The sequence below is a fragment of the Bison bison genome, unplaced genomic scaffold, assembly GCF_000754665.1.
Source record: "Bison bison bison isolate TAMUID 2011002044 unplaced genomic scaffold, Bison_UMD1.0 scf7180017864224, whole genome shotgun sequence".
In the NCBI taxonomy this organism is placed as follows: Eukaryota; Metazoa; Chordata; class Mammalia; order Artiodactyla; family Bovidae; genus Bison; species Bison bison.
Window position 1 is genome coordinate 4,518,050 of NW_011494796.1, and position 19,334 is coordinate 4,537,383.

General features: G+C 50.3%; 1 protein-coding gene across 1 annotated transcript in view; it reads left to right on the top strand.

Annotated features, from left to right (window-relative positions):
- Positions 1 to 19,334, top strand: part of ADAMTS17 (ADAM metallopeptidase with thrombospondin type 1 motif, 17) — a 409,319-nt gene that overhangs the window by 171,585 nt on the left and 218,400 nt on the right. The window contains exon 8 of the mRNA XM_010845854.1: positions 879 to 984. Within this exon, the coding sequence (XP_010844156.1) occupies positions 879 to 984 (106 nt within the window). The remainder of the gene's footprint in view (positions 1 to 878; positions 985 to 19,334) is intronic.

A 19,334-nucleotide genomic window follows, 5' to 3' on the forward strand; every position in this document is an offset into this window, starting at 1 on the left:
CACCCCCACAGCCCACCCCCTCCCATCCTCTCTCCTCAGCCCCTTGCTCACAGTGTTCTCCTGAGTCTGGTTCCCCTAGTTGCGCTGCCTCAGTCTTCCCCTCTCAGGGAAGGTCCTGGGGTCCCTCACGTGCGTGCAGGGATGAGCCATTGGACCGCGGGGTCCGTCTTTCCAGATGGCCTCCAGGCCCTTACTCTTCCAGTGTCTTTCACTCCTCCCAGGACCCGGTCTCCCCCTTTGAGGGGCTCCTGAGACATTTTCCTGAACCTTCCCGCTGTCCTTGGCCTGCTCTGAGTGAGCCCTGGCCCTGGTCTGGCTCACCCCTTGAGAGCGTTAACCCTGGCGGGGCTGGGCCTGGGGCGAGGGATGTGGAGGCCCAGGGCACGGAGTCTGAAGGAGCCTGCTCACCCCCTCGGGGTCCTCTCCTTGAACCTTGCACGCTGGGCACCTCGCCTTGCTGGCCTCGCCTGGCCCCAGCCCTGGATGCTGAAGTTGGCTGCCTCAGCCTCCAGCTCCAGGTGCCAGTCCAGGGGACCTTGGGAAAGTTACCTTTCCTCTCTGAACCGCGGTTTCCCTGTTGCCTCCATCCTGGCTAATGAGGACTTTGTTAGATAAGATGTGCCAGCTGCTCAGCCTGACTCATGTTAAATGCTTGAGAGATGCTTGTGGTGGTTATTGTTATCATTAGACAAATACAGAAGCATCCCACACTGACCAGCCAGTCTCCATGAGCTCTGGAGATACAGGCCCAGTCCCGTGGTCATCCTCGCCCCTGCTTGCCCTTCTCGATGGTGTGTGATGCTGACCGCGTGGATTTGCCCTGCGAGGTCAGGACCTCGCATGTTCTGAAGAGGATGTGTTTTGTGTCTCTGCTGCAGGAATTGCTTACTTAGGAGGTGTGTGCAGTGCTAAGAGGAAATGTGTGCTTGCCGAAGACAATGGCCTCAATTTGGCCTTTACCATCGCTCATGAGCTGGGCCACAAGTAAGTATCAGACTCTGGATTGTTCTGCCTCTTTAAATGCTTTTCTGAATACATATTCTTTTCACTCAGATTCTGGAAGTTCTAAAACAGTACTGCTGGGCGCCTTTGCTTCCTCTCGAGTAGGGACCTAGGCAAGCCCGAGTCCCAGCCCTTCAGGGAATCCAGGAGATCACTGAACAGACTGTCTCTGAAAGTGGAAATGCTCATTTGAGGTTGGTCTATTCTTAAAGCACACTCTGTAAAGGGAAGAGGTTTTTCTCAGAGTGATGTCATGAGTTGCATCCCCTTCCCCAGATCAGCACGATTTTGATTCACTCTAAATATATTCAGATAGTGGGATTATCTTCCTGCCGTTGAATTTTTTTTCCTTCAGCCAGTTTCAAAGTCCAACTTTCTGAAAGTAGAATGTCAGTGTCTTAGTTTAAAGAATCATCAGCTACATCCTTTGTCCATTGGCAGTTCTCCCCTTAAGGAAGAAAGAACTACAGAACCCTAGAGCCCAAAGTGTGGACAGAATCTGAGGCTGCCTGCTGGCGTTTCAGACGAGGAGACAGCAGGCCTGGGGGTTGAGTGGCTGGTCCAAGGCTGAGATCACCTGCAGGGAGCCTCCGGGGCAGGAGGCCAGCTGACTCTCAACCTGCGGCCCAAGGGTTTTCTCTTCCTCCTGGAGTAGCTGTTTCATGTTTCTCTGAAGGAAAGATTGTGAGGTGACTGCTTGAGAAGTTTAAATAAATAAATTGAGGAGTCCAAAACATGCAAAACAATGGGAAAATTTATATTGGACTGAAGAGAACAAAATTAAATGGAAATCTAGTTCTCGGAGAAAATATATATATTGTCAAGTTTTCCTAGTGCCCTAGATAGTAAGATGCCTAGAATCCTAAATGTGAACTCAAGCTTCTCAAGAGTAGAGGCTATGGGTAAGGAGTACAAAAGCAGTTGTTGTCCCCTAGTCTTAGCCATATCTGGGGCTTTTTTTTTTTTTTTTACTTTGTTTCATTTATCTGGTCTCATTTTAATTTTTTTCACTCCTGTGGGTGGGTTTGTTGTTCACTTTTCTGTCCCTCTTGGTTATCATGATGTGAGTAAATGAAAATAATCTTAGGCGTATTTTCTGGTATTAAGGAGAAAATAACAAGTTCTTGGCCAAGACAAGCAAGATGAGCAGTTTTCTCTAAGCACACATTTATTTCATCTTGACAGTAATTTTTAATTTATTTTTTATTGAAGGATAATTGCTTTATATAATTTTGTTGTTTTCTGTCAAACCTCAATTGACAGTATTTTAAAAATATCGGTGACAGCGCTTTGCTCATCCTCTTTTGTCTACACTACTAGAAACTAACTTTTTAAACTAATTGTAATCAAATTTGTATTCATATCTCAGATTTGTTAAGAAAAAAAAAAAAAAGCCCCACATTCAGTAGTGGGTGCTGAAAGAAAAGTGCAAATGCGTATGGTTTTGCAAACCACTTCTCTCTGTCAAATGCCCACCCAGTCCTTCATAGTACCTGGGAACCCACTCCCTAACAGTAGTGAGAGTGTGGAGTTATTGAAGCATTTCCCAACACACAGCGTGTGTGAACCTTTGAAGAGATGTATTTGTGTGAACTCCTGCATGCCATGGCAAGAGCCACCCCCACACGTGCGCACACGTGGGCCGCCTTTTCTCCTTGGACGTTAAGAGCACAGAGCACCGTTTCTCCCTGGTGGTCTGTGTGCTTGTGCTTTATCAAATACTGGCATTTTAACTCAGGAGGTCTGCAGATGACTGATTAGATCCAGTCATAATCCAATAGCCTTTAGCTACAGTCTGTTTAGAATTCTCGGAGAACTCTTTATAGCTTGCTACTGAACTCTAATTACCTGCAAAAACAAACACCTTATTGTTCATCAAAGCCAGTAAATCCTGCTAGCATCTGGTCCTGCCCCTGCTTGGGCGATCGTGGTTTTCCCAGAGGAGTCTGTTGTCTCTGATTATTCGCAAGCATTGAGAAGCAGATCCTCCGTGGATGAAGTCAGCCTCCCTGTCCACGGACTCCTCTGGTCATCCAGCTCAGAGGAGTCGGGGCGGCTGTGTGGAGTGGGAAGGTGGAGGCCAGCCTGCACTTTCAGGAAAGCCACTGGACAGGATGTTTTACAGATACGAACCTGGAAACTGGTCCATTCTTTGGGATGGAGAGGAATAATTTAACTCCGTGTTTCTTAAATGTGTGTAAACTGACATAGGATGGATGGTATTCTCAGTGATCTGATCCACTGGTCTGTGCTCTCTAACAAAATTTCTTGGTGAGAGTTTTAGAAATCAACAAAGAACACCCCTCTGTGTACCCGTGGGAAATCTCCAGAGAGCTCACCCACCAGGCCCTAATCATTTAATACTGAAAAGTGAAGCATCTCTTCTGAAGGATGAATGTGTGTGCCTTTGCACGCAGGCACGCATGGACGTGGCCCTTCTGCTCGTACCCAGTGTAACTCCTGTGAGGAGCGGTGTGAACACTTACCCTCAGATGCCAGTGTTAGGGGAAAAGTCACTTTCGATAGGAGCCACACAGGCCATTTATCAGCTGATGAGTGTCACACAAGTTAATATGATTTCATTTTTGCCTTGGCTTTCAAAAACCACAAAGCTAAATGTAAGGCTCAGTTTTAATATTTAACTCATTGTAGTGCTGGCCTTTTTCTCCCTCTCTTGTATGCATGGTTTTATTTCAATTATTGTAGTTCAAAAATAATTCATTTGGTGCTTTGATTCTGGCTCCAATCCAATTTGCAGTAAAGTAAGTTCTAAACTATAGATTAAATGAAAGACTTTTGACTTGGTAACATCAATAATGCTGCTTTGGACATAAATTAACAATGAAGTAATGATGTTTAAATCACGTCAGATCTCATAGAGCACCTACTGTGTACCAGGTACTGTTACATGCTGTGTATTCACTGTGTTATTGAATCCATCCTATGAAGCAGTTTTACTAGCTTTTACTTTATAGATTAGGAAACTAGTGGTACTTTAGAGACAATTTCTAGTCTCTACCTAAAATGATATGGGATCACTTGTATGATAATATGGACGTCCCAGGTGGCTCAGTGTTGAAGAATTCACCTGGAAGGTAGGAGACTCGGGTTCGATCCCTGGGTCTGGAAGATCCCCTGGAGGAGGGCATGGCAACCCACTCCAGTATTTTTGCCTAGAAAATTCCATGGACAGAGGAGCCTGGCAGGTTACAGTCCATGGGTCACAGAGAGTTAGACAGGACTGAAGCGACTTAGCACGCACACACATATGATAATATACTCATGCAACAGGGCCATTAAAATAAGAATTCAAATTATAGAAATGTATGTTATAAAGAAGAGAGCTTGCTATATAGTCAAAGAACCAAGGTACCTTCAGTTTGCCAGCAGCCAATGCAGAAAAGGCAAAAATGGCATGGTACAGCTGCCTGAAGGAAGCCAGTGTGTCCTCGAGAGGGGTTTCCCTAGGAAACTCAAGTGCTGTCGGGGAGACTGGCAGTTTTCTGGTGATCTGCCCTGGTGAAGAGGTAGGGCAGAAAAGACTCCGGCCATGGCTTCAGACAGAAGGTAAAGGATCTGCATCTCCTGATGGCAGTCGTGGGGGCACCCTGGGAAGGGGCTGTCCTGTGTTCCTTCCTGGAGGATGAGCTGGGTCTGTCCGCCGCTCTTCTGATGGCAGCTTTGGGGCTTTTTAATGACCTGATGCAAAGAGCGAACTCACTGGAAAAGACCCTGATGCTGGGAAATATTGAGGGCAGGAGGAGAAGTGGGCAACAGAGGAGGAGATGGTTGGATGGCATTACCGACTCAATGGACATGAGTCTGAGCAAGCTGTGGGAGATGGTGAGGAACAGGGAAGCCTGGCATGCTGCAGCCCATGGGGTCGCAGAGAGTCGGAGATGACTGAACAACTAACAACATGACCTTAGATGCCTTCTTGCCCATGATAGGCAGCTACCCCCATCTTTTGGTTTGCCTTGTGCGAGCTTTGGAAGGCAGTTGTCTCCCTGTCTTGTGGTAGCTTGAGAAACCCAGCTGAAAATGAAGCTGGTTTTGTGCCGCCTTGAGCCTGCGGTGACCATGAGAAAGCGATGGTCTTGAGCACGAGAGGGTGTCTGTGATAGACACTTTAGAGGGCCATGTTTCCAGCTGTTGGTTGTGACAGAATCAGTGACATGGAGCAGACCGCCCAGCTGGGACAGCTCTGCCCAGGTCTTTCCCTTAAGGAACCAGGATGCCTTGCTGTGAACCTCAGTGTCCAAGTTGTTCATCACTATTTGACTTTAGAGAGAAAGAGAGAGAGCTCCAAGCATTCGTTTCTTTGAGGCCAAATGCAGCCCTGATTGCTCATGGGAAGAACTCTCTTCAGAAGCTCATATGCATGCTGACTGCCAATGAGAAAAATTTTTTTAAAAATCAAGTGATACCTTGATAATCAAGGGGAGCATTGGTAGTGATGTTAGTATAACATTATTTTTAAAGGCTGTTGTTTACTATGATTTGGAACTTTTAGTGTTAGAAAGAAAATATTTCCATGAAAATTGGTTAGAGTGCCTTTTGTTTGGGGGGTCGGTCTGATGTGGCATGATAAGGCCCAGGGGAGACATTTGATTGAGCAGAATGCTTCCTAGTGCGGTTGGAGGCTGGGAGGGCACAGACTCAAGTCTCAGCTGGTCATTTAGGGGCTGGGGAAACCCAGGAACCATGCATGCAGTGTGCAGACAATTGGGTAAGACAGCACCTGGGAAGTGTCTAAACAGGGCTTCCAGGTGGGGTGGGGAGAGAAGAGAAGGACTCTACTCACGGCTTACCTGGCTACCCACTCAGAAAAACAGAGTTTCCCTTGCAGAAAATAAATCTCTGCTTCTGTCGGATTTAGGAGGCTCTGTTAGATAAGCCTGAGCCACATCAACGCCTGCCTAGAGAATCAGACCAAACCACGTGACCCCTCCAACTCGCAGAAATCTGAAGAAGGTGCTCCAGACGGGCCCGAGAGTCATGGCCCACGTGCAAGCTGTTGCGGGCCGGGCCTCTCCCCACCTGCTGTTTCTGGGATCTTTCCTGACTTCCAGATGCCCTTTCTTGGGCCTTTCCATTCTGGAATCTACCTCTGCTCTGGTCAGCTGGCTCTGCCTGTGGCCTCTGAAAATCTCTGCCTTCATGGGAACTTGGGAACCCAGCAGAGGTGACGTACGGGCTGTGCTGCAGGAGAGGAGCCCCCGAGGCTCTTGGAAGTGCCCATGGCCAAGTGTTAACAGGCCTGATCAGTTAAACCACCCGCTCTTGGGGATGGACGCCTGGAAAGCTCTCCAGGAGACACCAGGTGCACCAGGGCGGGGCTGCTGCCGGCCGGACGTCTGAGACCCTGTATCGTTCCTTCTGGCCTCATCCACCTGCCTGCTCCATCTCTCGCTCCCTGGCCCTGTCCCCCCAGGTCACCCTCAGCATTGAGCCATGGTGCTGGATGTGCTCCTGGCTCCAGCTCACCCCTCACGAGGTCACCCTGAATTCCATGCTTTTTTGCTACTTTCCTAGCCTTGCACCAGGTGCGTGCGTGCTAAGTGACTTCAGTCATGTCTGACTCTTTGTGACCCTGTGGACTGTAGCCCACCATGCTCCTCTGTCCCTGGGATTCTCCAGGCAAGAATACTGGGGTGGGTTGCCATTTCCTCCTCCAGGGGATCTTCCTGATCCAGGGATCGAACCTGCATCGCCTGTGGCTCCTGCATTGCAGGCAGTTTCTTCACCACTTGAGCCACCAGGGAAGCCCAGTAGTCGTGTTTATCGCTGGCGAGTCAGGTGAGGAAAGGCCCAGCCCTCCTGAAAGAAGCCACCGCAGTCAGGGGAGGTCCTGTCTTATTGCAGCTGACACCTCCAGGGAGACCTGGAAATGGAAGGAAAGAGCAGAAGGAGGGGGACAGGCAGCCCACAGGGGCCTGACGCTCCCACCTGGAGACCCTGGTGATCAGGAGCTGTGTTTGATGACACTTGTGTGCCTGCAGACACACAGTCAGTCCTAGAGGGACCCCGGCCCATCAGTGCATGAGTGCACAACTGGGTCCCCAGATCCACACAAGCACCCCTCACCCCCTGCAGCTGGCGGAAGCCCTGCCCTGGCTGATGTCACCCAGAGGGGGGACTCTGCTCCCCTGCTCAGTCCAGCGGAGACAGAGGCCAGGTGGGGGGCCACCTGCCTGAGGTAAGAAATGGACCTATGGCCCAGGCAGGTCCCGGTGAAGCTTGCTGGCCTCCAGTAAGGACACGGGTGAAAAGCTAGAGCCAGGCACTCTGGATGTTTCCAGCTAGAATGTGACTCTGCACAAATGAGTTCAGGGCAGCAGATGAGGAAGGGTGTGCTGTTGTCGTGGGCCTGGGGACACACTTGCTGAGGTGCAGCATGGAAGCAGACTGTGTTCAGTTCCCAAGGATGGTGGTTTATGGGCAGAGGGTGGTTGGCTGCCGAGGGAGCTGAGGAAAGGGGAGGGGACACCTGTTCCAGGAGAACTGTTCTCAAAACTGGAGTCGACACAATTCAAACTGAAAGGAATTGTCTCTGTCCCAGAACAGGCAGGAAGGAAAGCCATCATCCAGATGCGTGAAGAGGGGAGCAAACTGCCGGTGCAGAGCAGGGGGTCCGGGCCATGCACATGGCAGTGGGGGGATATGAGCAGGCAGGTAGCCCCCAAGGATGGCCAGGCAGCCTGCCGAGTCCTCGGCCTGGGTGCTCAACTCAGCGGGCAAAGCACGGACCTCACATGGAAGGTGTAGTGGAGAGAGGATTTTTGCAAATGTGATAACTGTTTAGAAATCCCAGGAGGAGGACAAGTGTGCTTTTGTTCTAGTTGGAATTCGGGACGGCTGTGTTCATGTGTCGGTCAGCCTTTCTTGCAGAACAGAAAAGGTGGCTCCCAGGAGTTCTGCAGGAATGGCTGGTTCTATTCCCAGGGCAAGTCCCACTTGAGGTTTTCAGAGGGATTTCTCCCTGAATCCCTGGGTCTCACCCTCCATCCCTACTTGGCTGCTATAGCTTCCTGCAGCCTCCTGTCCTAGAAGGAACCTTAACTGGTGGTGCCAGTGGTGTTCAGGGCTCTCAGGATTCACACGGAGGTGCTTGGAGAGATTTCTAAGTACCATTTCCTCAGCGCTTGGCCCCTGGATTAAAGTTGCTGTACGAGCATCCTTGACTCGGCTGTCTTATCCAAATTCCAGAGTCATATCAAACCTCATTTACTTTTCTTACTATTTTTAAAAATGTGCCACTGAAAATTCTAAGCTCTTTGACATTAATTTACAAGCCAGCCTTCCCCTGGTGTCTTGGATGAGCTAGAATGACTTGTGGCTTCTGGAGAGTTGTGGGGCAGCCACCGTGGGGTCTGCACCAAGCACAGCAGTTCTCAGCCCTGCTCCATGTTGCCCTGAGTGACTCCTTCCTAACAGCTCTGGCTTTCCTTCCCCTCCTTTCCCCACCCCAAACTGAAAAAAAAAGCAGAATTTCCTTTGGGCCCTTCCCAGATGGATGGTTTTGAATGGGAGGTACAGGGTCCAGCGCAGCAAGGAACTTTGTCTCTGGGGCCCCGTTTAAATGACTTCTCTGCCTTAGGGAGTGATTTCTTATTGCCCGGCATTAGGAAGAGTTGCAGGGAAGTTATCATTGTTTCCACTGGAGTCTTACCCTTGCCTTGGATTGAATGTGAGGAGAGAACCCTTCTTCCACTTGACTGGAACGCCCAGAGCCACTGTTCTTAAGAGGACCTTGATTGCAGCTTTGCCAGATCTGCCCAGGCCAGGCCTGGGAGGGAAGACAAAGGGAAAGCCATCAAAAGCTCTTCAGCGAGCAGACACATGTGTTCCCACCTGCATCCTGAGTGGCTAGGCCGAGTAGCTATTGGCTGGATGTTATCGCCATGATGGGAAATCCAGCTGGATCTGGGCGTCTGCTGCTCCCAGAGTTCCGTTACTCTGATAGGGAAGGTTACACAAGATGTGGGAGTGTTTGTCTCCACCCCAGGATTTCTTTGTGTTTAATTGTTGGTGGATTTCCTTACCTGAAATCATGTCATCTGAGACAGTGTTTGAGAAGATGGCGGGGCAGGAAGGGGGATGTGAGGTGTGAATTGGGTTTGGCTGAAGAACCAAATTTTGAAATCCCCTCAGAACTTCCTTACATTACAGACTATCCCAGGAATTAGATGAGATCCAATTTTCTCGTTAGAAACAGCAGAGCTTCTGGCAGCTCCCCGTAAGTGGCTTTTCTCATGGTTCTCGGAGCTGGAAGGGATGTCCAAAATCATCTCAGCCTCATTTTGCAGACAGCTTCCCTTTCCAGGGCTCCAAGTGACCAAGCAGAGACTCAGACCAGAGCCTCAGGCCCAGTGTGGTGCCTTTCATACAGCTGAATCGATCGCATGCTGAGGCCACGTGCTCCCCAAGTGGCTCTTCTGGTTCTGGGCTTACACACATTTGCTGGGAAAGACCCCTGTTGCTTACCTAACCAGGGTCGTGTAAGCACTGTGGGAGGTGGTGGGGCGTTCTAGCATGCAAACTTCTCCACGGACGGAGGAGTACTCTGTTACAGACGGAGTGTTTGTGTCCCCCAAACTCCTATGTTGAGATCTCACCCCTATGGTGATGGTACGTGGAGGTGGGGCCCCTGAGCAGTAATTAGCTCAAGAGGGTAGAGCCCACACGAATAGGATTGGTGCCCTTCAAAGAAGAAGCCAGAGAGCTGGCTAGCTCTCTTTCTGCCGTGTAAGAAAACAAGAAAGCAGCCTCTGCGACCCAGGAAAGGGCCCCCAGGACCCCACTGTGCTGGCCCCTGACCTTGGGCTTCCAGCGTCTACTACTGTGAGAAAGAAGTTTCTGTTGTCGATAAGCCACACAGCTTGTGGTGTTTTGTTGTGGCTCACACATGCCCGCATTCTCCCAAGGTATTTGGTTTCATGCCTGAAATCCTTGTTCATCCACGGCCCGCTGCTGATGGAAAATTCCAAAGGCCTGAGGGCAGCTGCACGTTCTCTCCATCCCAGGGAACTTTGCCACCAGCCCAGTCAACGGTGGTTCTGGGAAAAGGCCCTGATCTCCTTGTCCAGCTTTAGGCACCGAGGGCACGCTCCCAGCTAGCCTGGAGGTGGTTTTGCCAGATGATGGCAGCGGCAGACAGGACCAGCAGAGGAGCTTGAAGGGGCCAGGGAGCTGGAAATCATGGATCTTGTTCCTGATTTCAGAACAGAGCACTGGTTGTCAGGGGCCTGTGTGAGGATCTGGGGATGGCCTCTCAGAGAAAATATGAATAAGTGGAAGGATATAGAATGTGGAAGATTGTAACACTCCCCAGGGTCACTGGATGCCTGACAAAGGCCTGGTCTTAGTCACAGCCGCGTTTCTGTGGTGTTTGAAGGGGCCGCTGTGAAGTGAGCCTGGTGACTCACTATCATCAGGAGCAAAAAGAGAACGAGAAGAAGGCTCCTTGGTCAGTTCTGAACTGAGCCGGGAAAAATCTTTGGGTCGTCGGAGTCCCCTGAGAGGCTGTGGCTGAGGTGGGCAGACAGCCCCTCGAGAAGCTGGGCCCTGTGACTTGGGGGACTGAGGTGTTATTGGGGGTGAACCTGCACCTCTACAAGGGCCCCGGCTTCCGCAGCCCATAACCAGGTAGGTTGTTAATGAGAAGGGGTCAGAGAAACAGTGGTGGCTTTCCAAGTCAGACTTGTTAAATTGTCTCTCACACCAGGGGCCTGCCGGGCCCAGCAGGACGCCTGCCACAGGGCAGCTTCAGACACACTGAGGACGCTGGCTCGCCCGCTGATAACTGCTCAGGCGGTTTGGTTTTCGGTCAGAGGCGCCTTCCAGGCAGGAACACGTGCTTCCTGGGTAAAGAACGCCTAACCAGCCTGAGGTTGACTGTGTCAGTCGTCTGTGCTGGGGGGAGCCCCGGGATGAATTTCTGTGACCTGTGGTCTGCTTCCGCCAGGGAGGGGCGGAAACTGCTTCGGCCAAGGGAGAGAGCTACCGTGCAGACAGAGGTGCTGGCGGCCAGCTGCCTGGCCCACGTGGAGCTTGGCTGACTCCACAGAGCAGGCTCCCAGGACCCATCTCTTTCCCTGCCCCCCAGCCTCACCCCACCCCAGCCTGGTCTGTTCTTACTGACTTTGCAGCTGCCACCTGGAGCACCCCTTTCCAATGCCCCGTTCGGAATCTGGTGAGGAAGAGCAAGGCAGCCCCGGGGATGGAGCTGCACCAGGCACAGAGGGAGAAACACACTCGCTCCAGCTGCACCCCGCCTTGGTCTTCAGAGAGTGGTCCCAGGAGCAGTAGCATCCTGTCACCTGGGAACCTGTTAGGAATGCAGGGTCCAAGCCCAGCTGGGTGATTTCTTTGCATGTGATACTTTGAGACCCCATCTCAGAGCAGTGCTCGCTCCTAGCTATATATTGTACCTTTGTGTGTGTGTGTGTGTGTGTGAGTGTGTGTGTGTGTGTGTGTGTGTGTATACAAACATACAGCTCTTTATATGGAGCTGAAGGGAAAAAAACACTTTTTTTTTTTTTTCATTTTTAAAATTTTGGTCTACGGGGGAGTTTTTAGAACAGCTTTATTGCCTTGACTTTGGAATCTTTTCCATGGTCCCATTTTACCTGTGCTTCATTTACCATTCTTGTGATGCCAGCAGCCTCCAACAGGTCTTTACCAGGCTTCCAGAGTTGATGCTGGGTTTCCATTCAGCTTCCTCTGTAGCTTAGAGACCAGCTTTCCTTGTCATGGTTGGTACATCGTACTTGTTAAAAGTGACCCCACTCTGCTGCTGCTAAGTCGCTTCAGTCATGTCCGACTCTTGCGACCCCATAGACAGCAGCCCACCAGGCTCCCCCATCCCTGAGATTCTCCAGGGAAGAACACTGGAGTGGGTTGCCATTTCCTTCTCCAATGCGTGAAAGTGAAAAGTGAAAGTGAAGACGTTCAGTCAGGTCCGACTCTTCGCGACCCCATGGACTGCAGCCTACCAGGCTCCTCCGTCCATGGGATTTTCCAGGCAAGAGTACTGGAGTGGGGTGCCATTGCCTTCTCCGACCCCACTGTAGTGTAAAGATTTAATGTGATGTATCATAAAATCTGATAAATTTTGGGCTAAACACCAGAATGTCAAGCTCGTGGATGTCAATGGACCTGTTTAGGAACATGCTGATCAAGCGGAATTTGGTTTGGGTGAGATGAGATATTTCCGTGAAGACGATGGAAAAAAGCAACAGGACTGAAACACTGAGCAAAAATGTCAGATGCTCCCGAAAAGCCTCCGACACGGTGGTCTTTGACATCCCCAAAGGGCAGCAGAAGTCCTTGACCTGAGGCCTTGAGATGCTGGCGTTCCTGTCTTTCCCCCTCCAGTCCCCCTTTCAGTTTCTGTTCTCAGTTTGGAGGCAGTAGCCGTTGTGGGAGAGTCAGTGCTTTTCCTAAGCATGGCTTCTTCCCAACCTCGCTGCCAGTGACCTGCATGTGCAGAGTCCATCCTGGCGTTGCCCTGTTGGTAGAATCACGCAGTGGACAAGTCAGCCTCTTAATTGTTTTTTGTATCTAATATCAAAGATGTTATTTTCTCTTTCCACATTTGCTCATATTATCCAAAGTCTAGAAGACAAGTGCAGCCCCCAAATGCTATGTGTAAATGCCTGGAATATGAGAGTTTAGAGTAAGCCCTGAAATCCAGGCCCTTGCTCACTTCTAGCTGCAACATGAGTTGAATCACATGGGCCTAGAAGCCCATCTGCCCTGGGGGTTTAAGCTTAGCAACGTCTGGCGCTGGTCTTCAGAACTTCTTATTCTCTGGTCTTTGTTGTGCATATAACAACTCCTGCCAGGTGATTACAAAAATTGTTTCCTTGTGAAAAATGTCCCAGGAGAGAAAACAATGGGGGCTGGTTACCAAAGTGGAAAGAAAGTTAAAAAGTTCCCCAAAGCGATCCTACTTCCAAACTGGCATATTTGCAGAGGGCTGTAAAGATACCCCTTTTGAAGGCCAAGGGCATGGTGTCTTTTGAAGAGCCACACCCTGAGGGACACTGGCTTTGGTAACTCAGTTGCCTTTATCACTGGGCATGCTCATCATGACAGAACTGCCCAGAGAGTCCCACCCAGTGTTCATGAGCTTGTACACTACATGTTGTACCAGTAGGACCTGCTGCTGCTGCTACTGCTGCCAAGTCGCTTCAGTCGTGTCCGACTCTGTGGGACCTCATAGATGGCAGCCCACCAGGCTTCCCCGTCCCTGGGATTCTCCAGGCAAGAACACTGGAGTGGGTTGCCATCTCCTTCTCCAATGCATCAAAGTGAAAAGTGAAAGTGAAGTCACTCAGTCGTGTCGGGCTCTTAGCAACCCCATGGACTGCAGCCTACCAGGCTCCTCTGTCCGTGGGATTTTCCAGGCAAGAGTGCTGGAGTGGGGTGCCATTGCCTTCTCCAAGTAGGAGCTGAAGACCAGATAATGGAGGAGATGAGAGAGATCACCGGCCAATAATGGAGGAGGTGAAGGTGCTTCGCGTGATTCAGGCTTTCTTGGCTCAGGCTGAGGAGACTTGCTTGCAAATGAGAGCACCGGCAATGAGGGAAAGCAGGGGTGCTAAAGACTAAAATAGGTAAATGCTGTCATGGAAGAAGGGAACGAGACAAATGGCATACATTTTAGACTTGGGATATTAATATTGTTTGGAGGAAAGATTCCAGAATGACTCATCAAACGTCATTTGTGAGCGCTCAGGTTTAAAAGAGGCAATCCTGGAAGTCAGCCGAGAACCTCCAGACAAGTCATCCCCAACAGATCCTGCAGAAGCAGAGAATGTAAAATGTAAATTTCACCCAGGTTTCTGCAAAACTCTTAGCACTCTTGATGGGAAATATGTGGAACCATGGGCTGGATACTGCTGCAGTTAAATGAACTTATAACTTGAACTTGACTCAAAGCATCATTATTAGAAGAGAAATATCTACCTGTGGAGAGGCTTCTGGCTGCAGGGGGGCTCACTGATTTAACATTTCTACCATGAGCTGCATGCATGTGGAGAGAGGACGCATGCCCATCAGACATTGAGATGGCACAAAGACAGGAGGGAGAATGGTGTGCAAACATTCAGAAAATATGAAGTTCTTGACCACCTAAAAAAGTGGGCCAAATGCTGCAATTCATGATTGCATTTCATTTTCACCTCCGATCTTATGGTGTTATTATTTGCATTTTATAGAGAGGTCCACGGACAGTCCACTGGTGAGTGGCAGAGTCAGGCTGTAAGCCCTTTGTCAGTGTTGAAATCTGTGCACTAACCATATGCCTTGCAGCTTTCCAGATGGTATTTAATATGAGTTAAGCCCCAGATGAAGCAGATGTAATGCACAGGATGGTGGAAACATGGCTTAATGGCAGCGTGTGTAAAAAGATTTCAGCCCCTGCCAGCAAACACGTGTGTCTCTGCTTCTGCATTGTACTCCATTGACAGACATTACTAATTGATCCCAGGACCATTTTCCACTGAGTTCCAACTCATAATCCTCCCTAACTCTGCAGCAGCCCATAGAGTAAGATTGGCACAAGAGATGAAACTGATTTCCTATATGTAAGGGGTTACCATTAGCTGGTGAGCTTCCCTGGTGGCTCAGATGGTAAAACCATCTACTTGCAATGTGGGAGACCCAGGTTCGATCCCTGGGTCGGGAAGATCCCCTGGAGAAGGAAATGGCAACCCACTCCAGTACTCTTGCCTGGAAAATTCCATGGATGGAGGAACCTCGTAGGCTACAGTCCATGGGGTCACAAAGAGTCGGACACGACTGAGCAATTTCACTTTCACTTTCATGGTTAGCTGCATACTCATTAAAACACATGCATTCTTAGGCCCCGTTAACAGGAGCCTCACATCTCCAGAAATGAAGAAGGCAGTGATGGCTCTGCTCTGCCCTTCAGAGGTTAAGTGGCATCAGGAGTCTTGCATTCAGTATTGGGAAGTCTGTTTTAAAAAAGACCACAGGAGGCAGGATTATGCCCATGTGAAAGGGAAGGGGATGATGAAGGGAACAGCTGGAGGAACTGAGTGTCTCTGTGTTGAAGAGTAGGGCTGGCGAACACAAGCACTTGGGGGCACCTTAGAGGCTGCTGGGCACCAGGGGTCTCTGCACAGCCCCTGAGATCAGGGTAAAACCAGCATGCTCAAGACACACAGAGAGCGGCTTCAACCCAACGAAGAAAGAAAGCTCATCAAATTCGAGTTCTCTAGCAGTGTTGATTTCCTGCCACTGGGGTATTTGCACAGAGCTGGTTCTTTGCAGCCTGGGGATTGAAGGAGAGATTCTTGGAGGATGAGGAGAGTTGAGCTAATCTCTGAGCTCATATCAAACCCTCCCCTTGTTGATCCTGACCCCCGCACAACATAAAGGACACACTAGGCCAGGATCTGGGCGGTGCCCAGACCCCAAGGCAGAACTGGCAGCAGAGACACACCCATGTTGAACAGTAGCCCCTCTCACAGGTTTATTATACAGGCTAGTTTTCAGTGTCTTATATTCATTAGTTCTTTCAGTCCTCCTCACCACCCTGTGGGGTAAGTACTGTCATTCTCTCCATTCTACAGGTGAGGAAGCTGAAACACAGAGAGGTTACACGACTCACCACAGCCCTGGAGCTTGTAGGTGATGGAACCAGGCTTATCATAATACAAAGTTATGCCGCGTTTGGAAGTAGAATTGTACATAGCAGGCTATTTATTGTGGCGTATGTGCAGGACTGTCAGCCCCATAAAAGGGCCACGTTGAGGGTCCTCAGAGAGGAGGCAGGAGGGTGGGAATGGGCCTTGAGGGAGGAGGTTGCAGAGTAGTCAGAGGACGGGGGATGTGTGGGGGGCTGAGGACGGTGAGCCAGGGACACAGCGGGCAGGGTACAGAGCCTCCCATGGGAAGCCACTGTGACAGAGGTCAGGCAGGCCTGGTCTAGAGGTCACAGAGAGAAGGTGGTGACAGTCCAAGGAGGGAGGAGCTCTGACTGAGACCATGTACCTTGGCATCTGTGCAGCCAGTGGCTGTCAAGCGGCGCAGGGGAAAGGCAGGGCCCATGCTGTGCCCTAGGACTCAGGCCTCCGAGGTTCTGCCCAGGTGTGTAGCCCAGGCCTGCAGCTGTAATTCAAGTTTTCAGGGAGAAAATCCTGTGGCAGCTTTGCCACAGGTTGAGTCAGTTAATCTTCCTATGCCCCCAACTTCCCCATCTGTATAGTGGGCGCACTGACTTTCCCTCTTCCGTAGCATGGTTTGGAGGATTCAAGGAGCCAGTGCTGGCTTTGGTCCTGGCCTGAGCTGATGTAAACTCAGCTTTTCCCTGCTCCTCTCCTTTAAATGCAACCAAATGTACCTTGAGAATTATTCAACAGACAATAATAAAAGGGCTATGAAAGCTGGGAAGAAGAAGGCAGATTGGCTGGGGTCCTGAGGACCTGAGAAATGACAGCATGGTGAGTTCCAAGGCTTTCTTTTTACCTCCCATGTATCTGGACTTGGGACTTAGAGGTCTGTGACCTGGAACCATCAACAGATACGAACATAAAACCCAAGAACAGCCTGCTTGCTCCTTGAGCGATGGGCTGGGAAAGGCAGAGGCCCAGGAGACCTTGTGGGGAGCCCGCTACACCCCCTTCCACACACAGGATGTGTTGGGCTGGCTGAGCTGCTGGCCGCTGCATGGTGAAGCCCAGCTCGTGTCCCTCAGCCAGCGCACAGCAGACAGCGGCCCGGGCCTGGGCCTCCTCGTCCTCATCCCAGTGGCTCAAGGAGCCCCAGCCCAGCGGCTTCCCATTCCCATGCCCCTCCCAGCAGAGGGTGGCCGGGTGACACCAGGCAGCGATGGGAGTGCCTTCCGCCCCACAGACGTCGCCACAGTTAGTGAACAGGAGCCCGGGCAACACTGTTTTCAGGTACCCAGGGTTCACTCACCAGACGGCCGGCCATGCAGCCAAACACTGGCCCGGATGCAGAAGAACCAGGTCGCTCATGTATTGCTGGTGGGAAAGTAAAGTGGTATGGCTGCTCTGGAAAATGATCTGGCAGTTTTTTTTTAAACTCAGACCCAGTGGTTGTAGTCCTGGGCATTTATCCAAGAGAAATAAAAACTTATTTTTACATAGAAACTTGTACATGAATGTTTATAGCAGCTTTTGGTTGTAACAGCCAAAAGCTTGAAACTACCCAGATATCTTTCAGTGGGTTAATAGTTAGACAAGTGGATACATCCATACCATGGAATACTATTCTGCAGTAAAAAAATAAATAAATAAACAGATGATGAACGCAGCCACGGGAATGATACTGAGTGGGAAAAAAAAGCCAGTCCTAAAACGATGCATACTGCCTGATTCCATTTATATAACATTCATGGTGCAACGTAGAGATGAAAGTGTTAGTCGTGTCTGACTCTTTGTAATGCCCTGGACTGTACTTCTGTCCATGGAATTCTCCAGGCAAGAAAACTGGAGTGGGTTGCCATTTCCTTTTCCAAGGGATCTTCCCAACTGAGAGATTGAACCTGGCTTTCCTGCCTTGCAGGCAGACTCCTTACCATCTGAGCCACCAGGAAGGACGTAGAGATAGGGGACAGATCAGTGGTGGCCAGGGTTTAAGGGGTGGGGTAGGGGGTTGGCCATGGAAGTGTAGTCTATTGGTGATGCCATGACTTCCTGATTGTGCTGTGATTATGGTTTATAGGTAGCAGCGTGTGTGAAGAAATTTCCCAGAACTACACACTGAGAGTGCATGTATGAGATCTGAAGAACCACTACAGGTTGCATCCATGTTCACTCCCTGATTTTGATTCTGCACTGTAGTTATGATACCATTGGGGGATGTGTGTATGGAGGCACAGAACCCCACCTCTGTATTTTCTTTCCAGCTCATATACATCTATAGTTATTTCAAAATTAAAAGTTTAAGAGAGAGAATGCCTTGAAGGTCTTCCAGAAATGCAGGTGTCCAGGCCACACCTCATAACAATTGAATCAGGATTTTTGCTGGTGGGATCCAGGCATCCAAAATTTTCTAAACTTCCTTTGGTGATTTGAACACACAGCCAAGTTTGAGGACCTGTCTTCACTCCCCTGAGCAGTTATCCTGGTCATCATCGGTACAGCTGCAGGAGCAGAGCCCGCCCTCTGTCTGGGCGCTGTTCAAAGCACTTTGCATCCATCATCTCATTTCACCATTGATAATGACCACTATTGTTTATGCCCGGCCAGCATCAGCTCTCCCTCCCCTTCGTGGACCAGTTCCTGTCTGATGACTCTGGAAGCACAGAAAAGGCAGAGCTTCCCCATCCTTAGCACACTCACCTCATTTTGAAAAGAGCCTGAGTGGGTTCTGGTCTGCTGCTGTCTCCATGAGTCTTCCCTGTAATGAGAGAGAAAAGGCAGGGGGTTTGGGGGAGATGGTGACATAACTTGGGTGTGTTCGTGCTTCTCAAGAGCTCTCCCTCCCCTGTTTCAGAAACAGGTCGGGATGAGTGGGCCTTGGGAAACCTCCCCCCATTGTAGTCTTTGAGTTTTCACATTTGTCTTCCTCCCACCTGAGCTGATGGGCGATGGTGCCCTAGGGAACATGGCCAATGGAGTGGGGGAAATGGGAAGCCAGAAAGCGTGGTCTGTTGGCCCCAGGGACCTGATCAGCTCCTAGGAAACCAGCAGATACGGCTCCGAGGAAGCCCTCGTGCATGTGACAGTCACAGACATTTAGGGTGACACAGAAAGAAATGACAGCTTGGAAGCAGAGGAAGTCCACGCCTACGTGGGTCTGTTTGCCCTTGTTTGACCTCAGGCCCGGGCAGTAGGGCCTGGAAGACGAGTTACAGGGCAGGCTGTTGTCCAGGGTTGGTCCTGTCATCGTTAAAGGACAGTACAGCCTTGTTGCAGGAACACTTAGCAGAGCAGGCCAGCCTGTCCCCGTTTCTTCTGCCTTCAGCGCTCGCTCTCTCCCCCCTCCCCACTCCTGCTGTCTTCATTCTAGCACTCTAAAAAGAAACTCGTTGGCTGAGAAAAATATTTATATACCTGTGACTTTGACAAGAATGAGTCCGTGTTTGGGCTGGAGGGTGAGGAAGAGAAGCAAGCATGTGAAGTCTTGCCCTCCTCTGGGGTGGGGTAGAGGAAGGAGGTAGAATCATGCTGATGTAAGGCGGAAAGCACTCAGAGGGAGCTGGTGGTCTCACCGGCTGAGCATCAAGGGCAAAAGTGACCCACAGGGGAGGTGACCCCGAGGCCTCGAGTCCCCGTCCTGCCTTGACCTCAGGGTGCTGCGTGAAGAGTTAGAGTGTTGGTTCCTTTTCC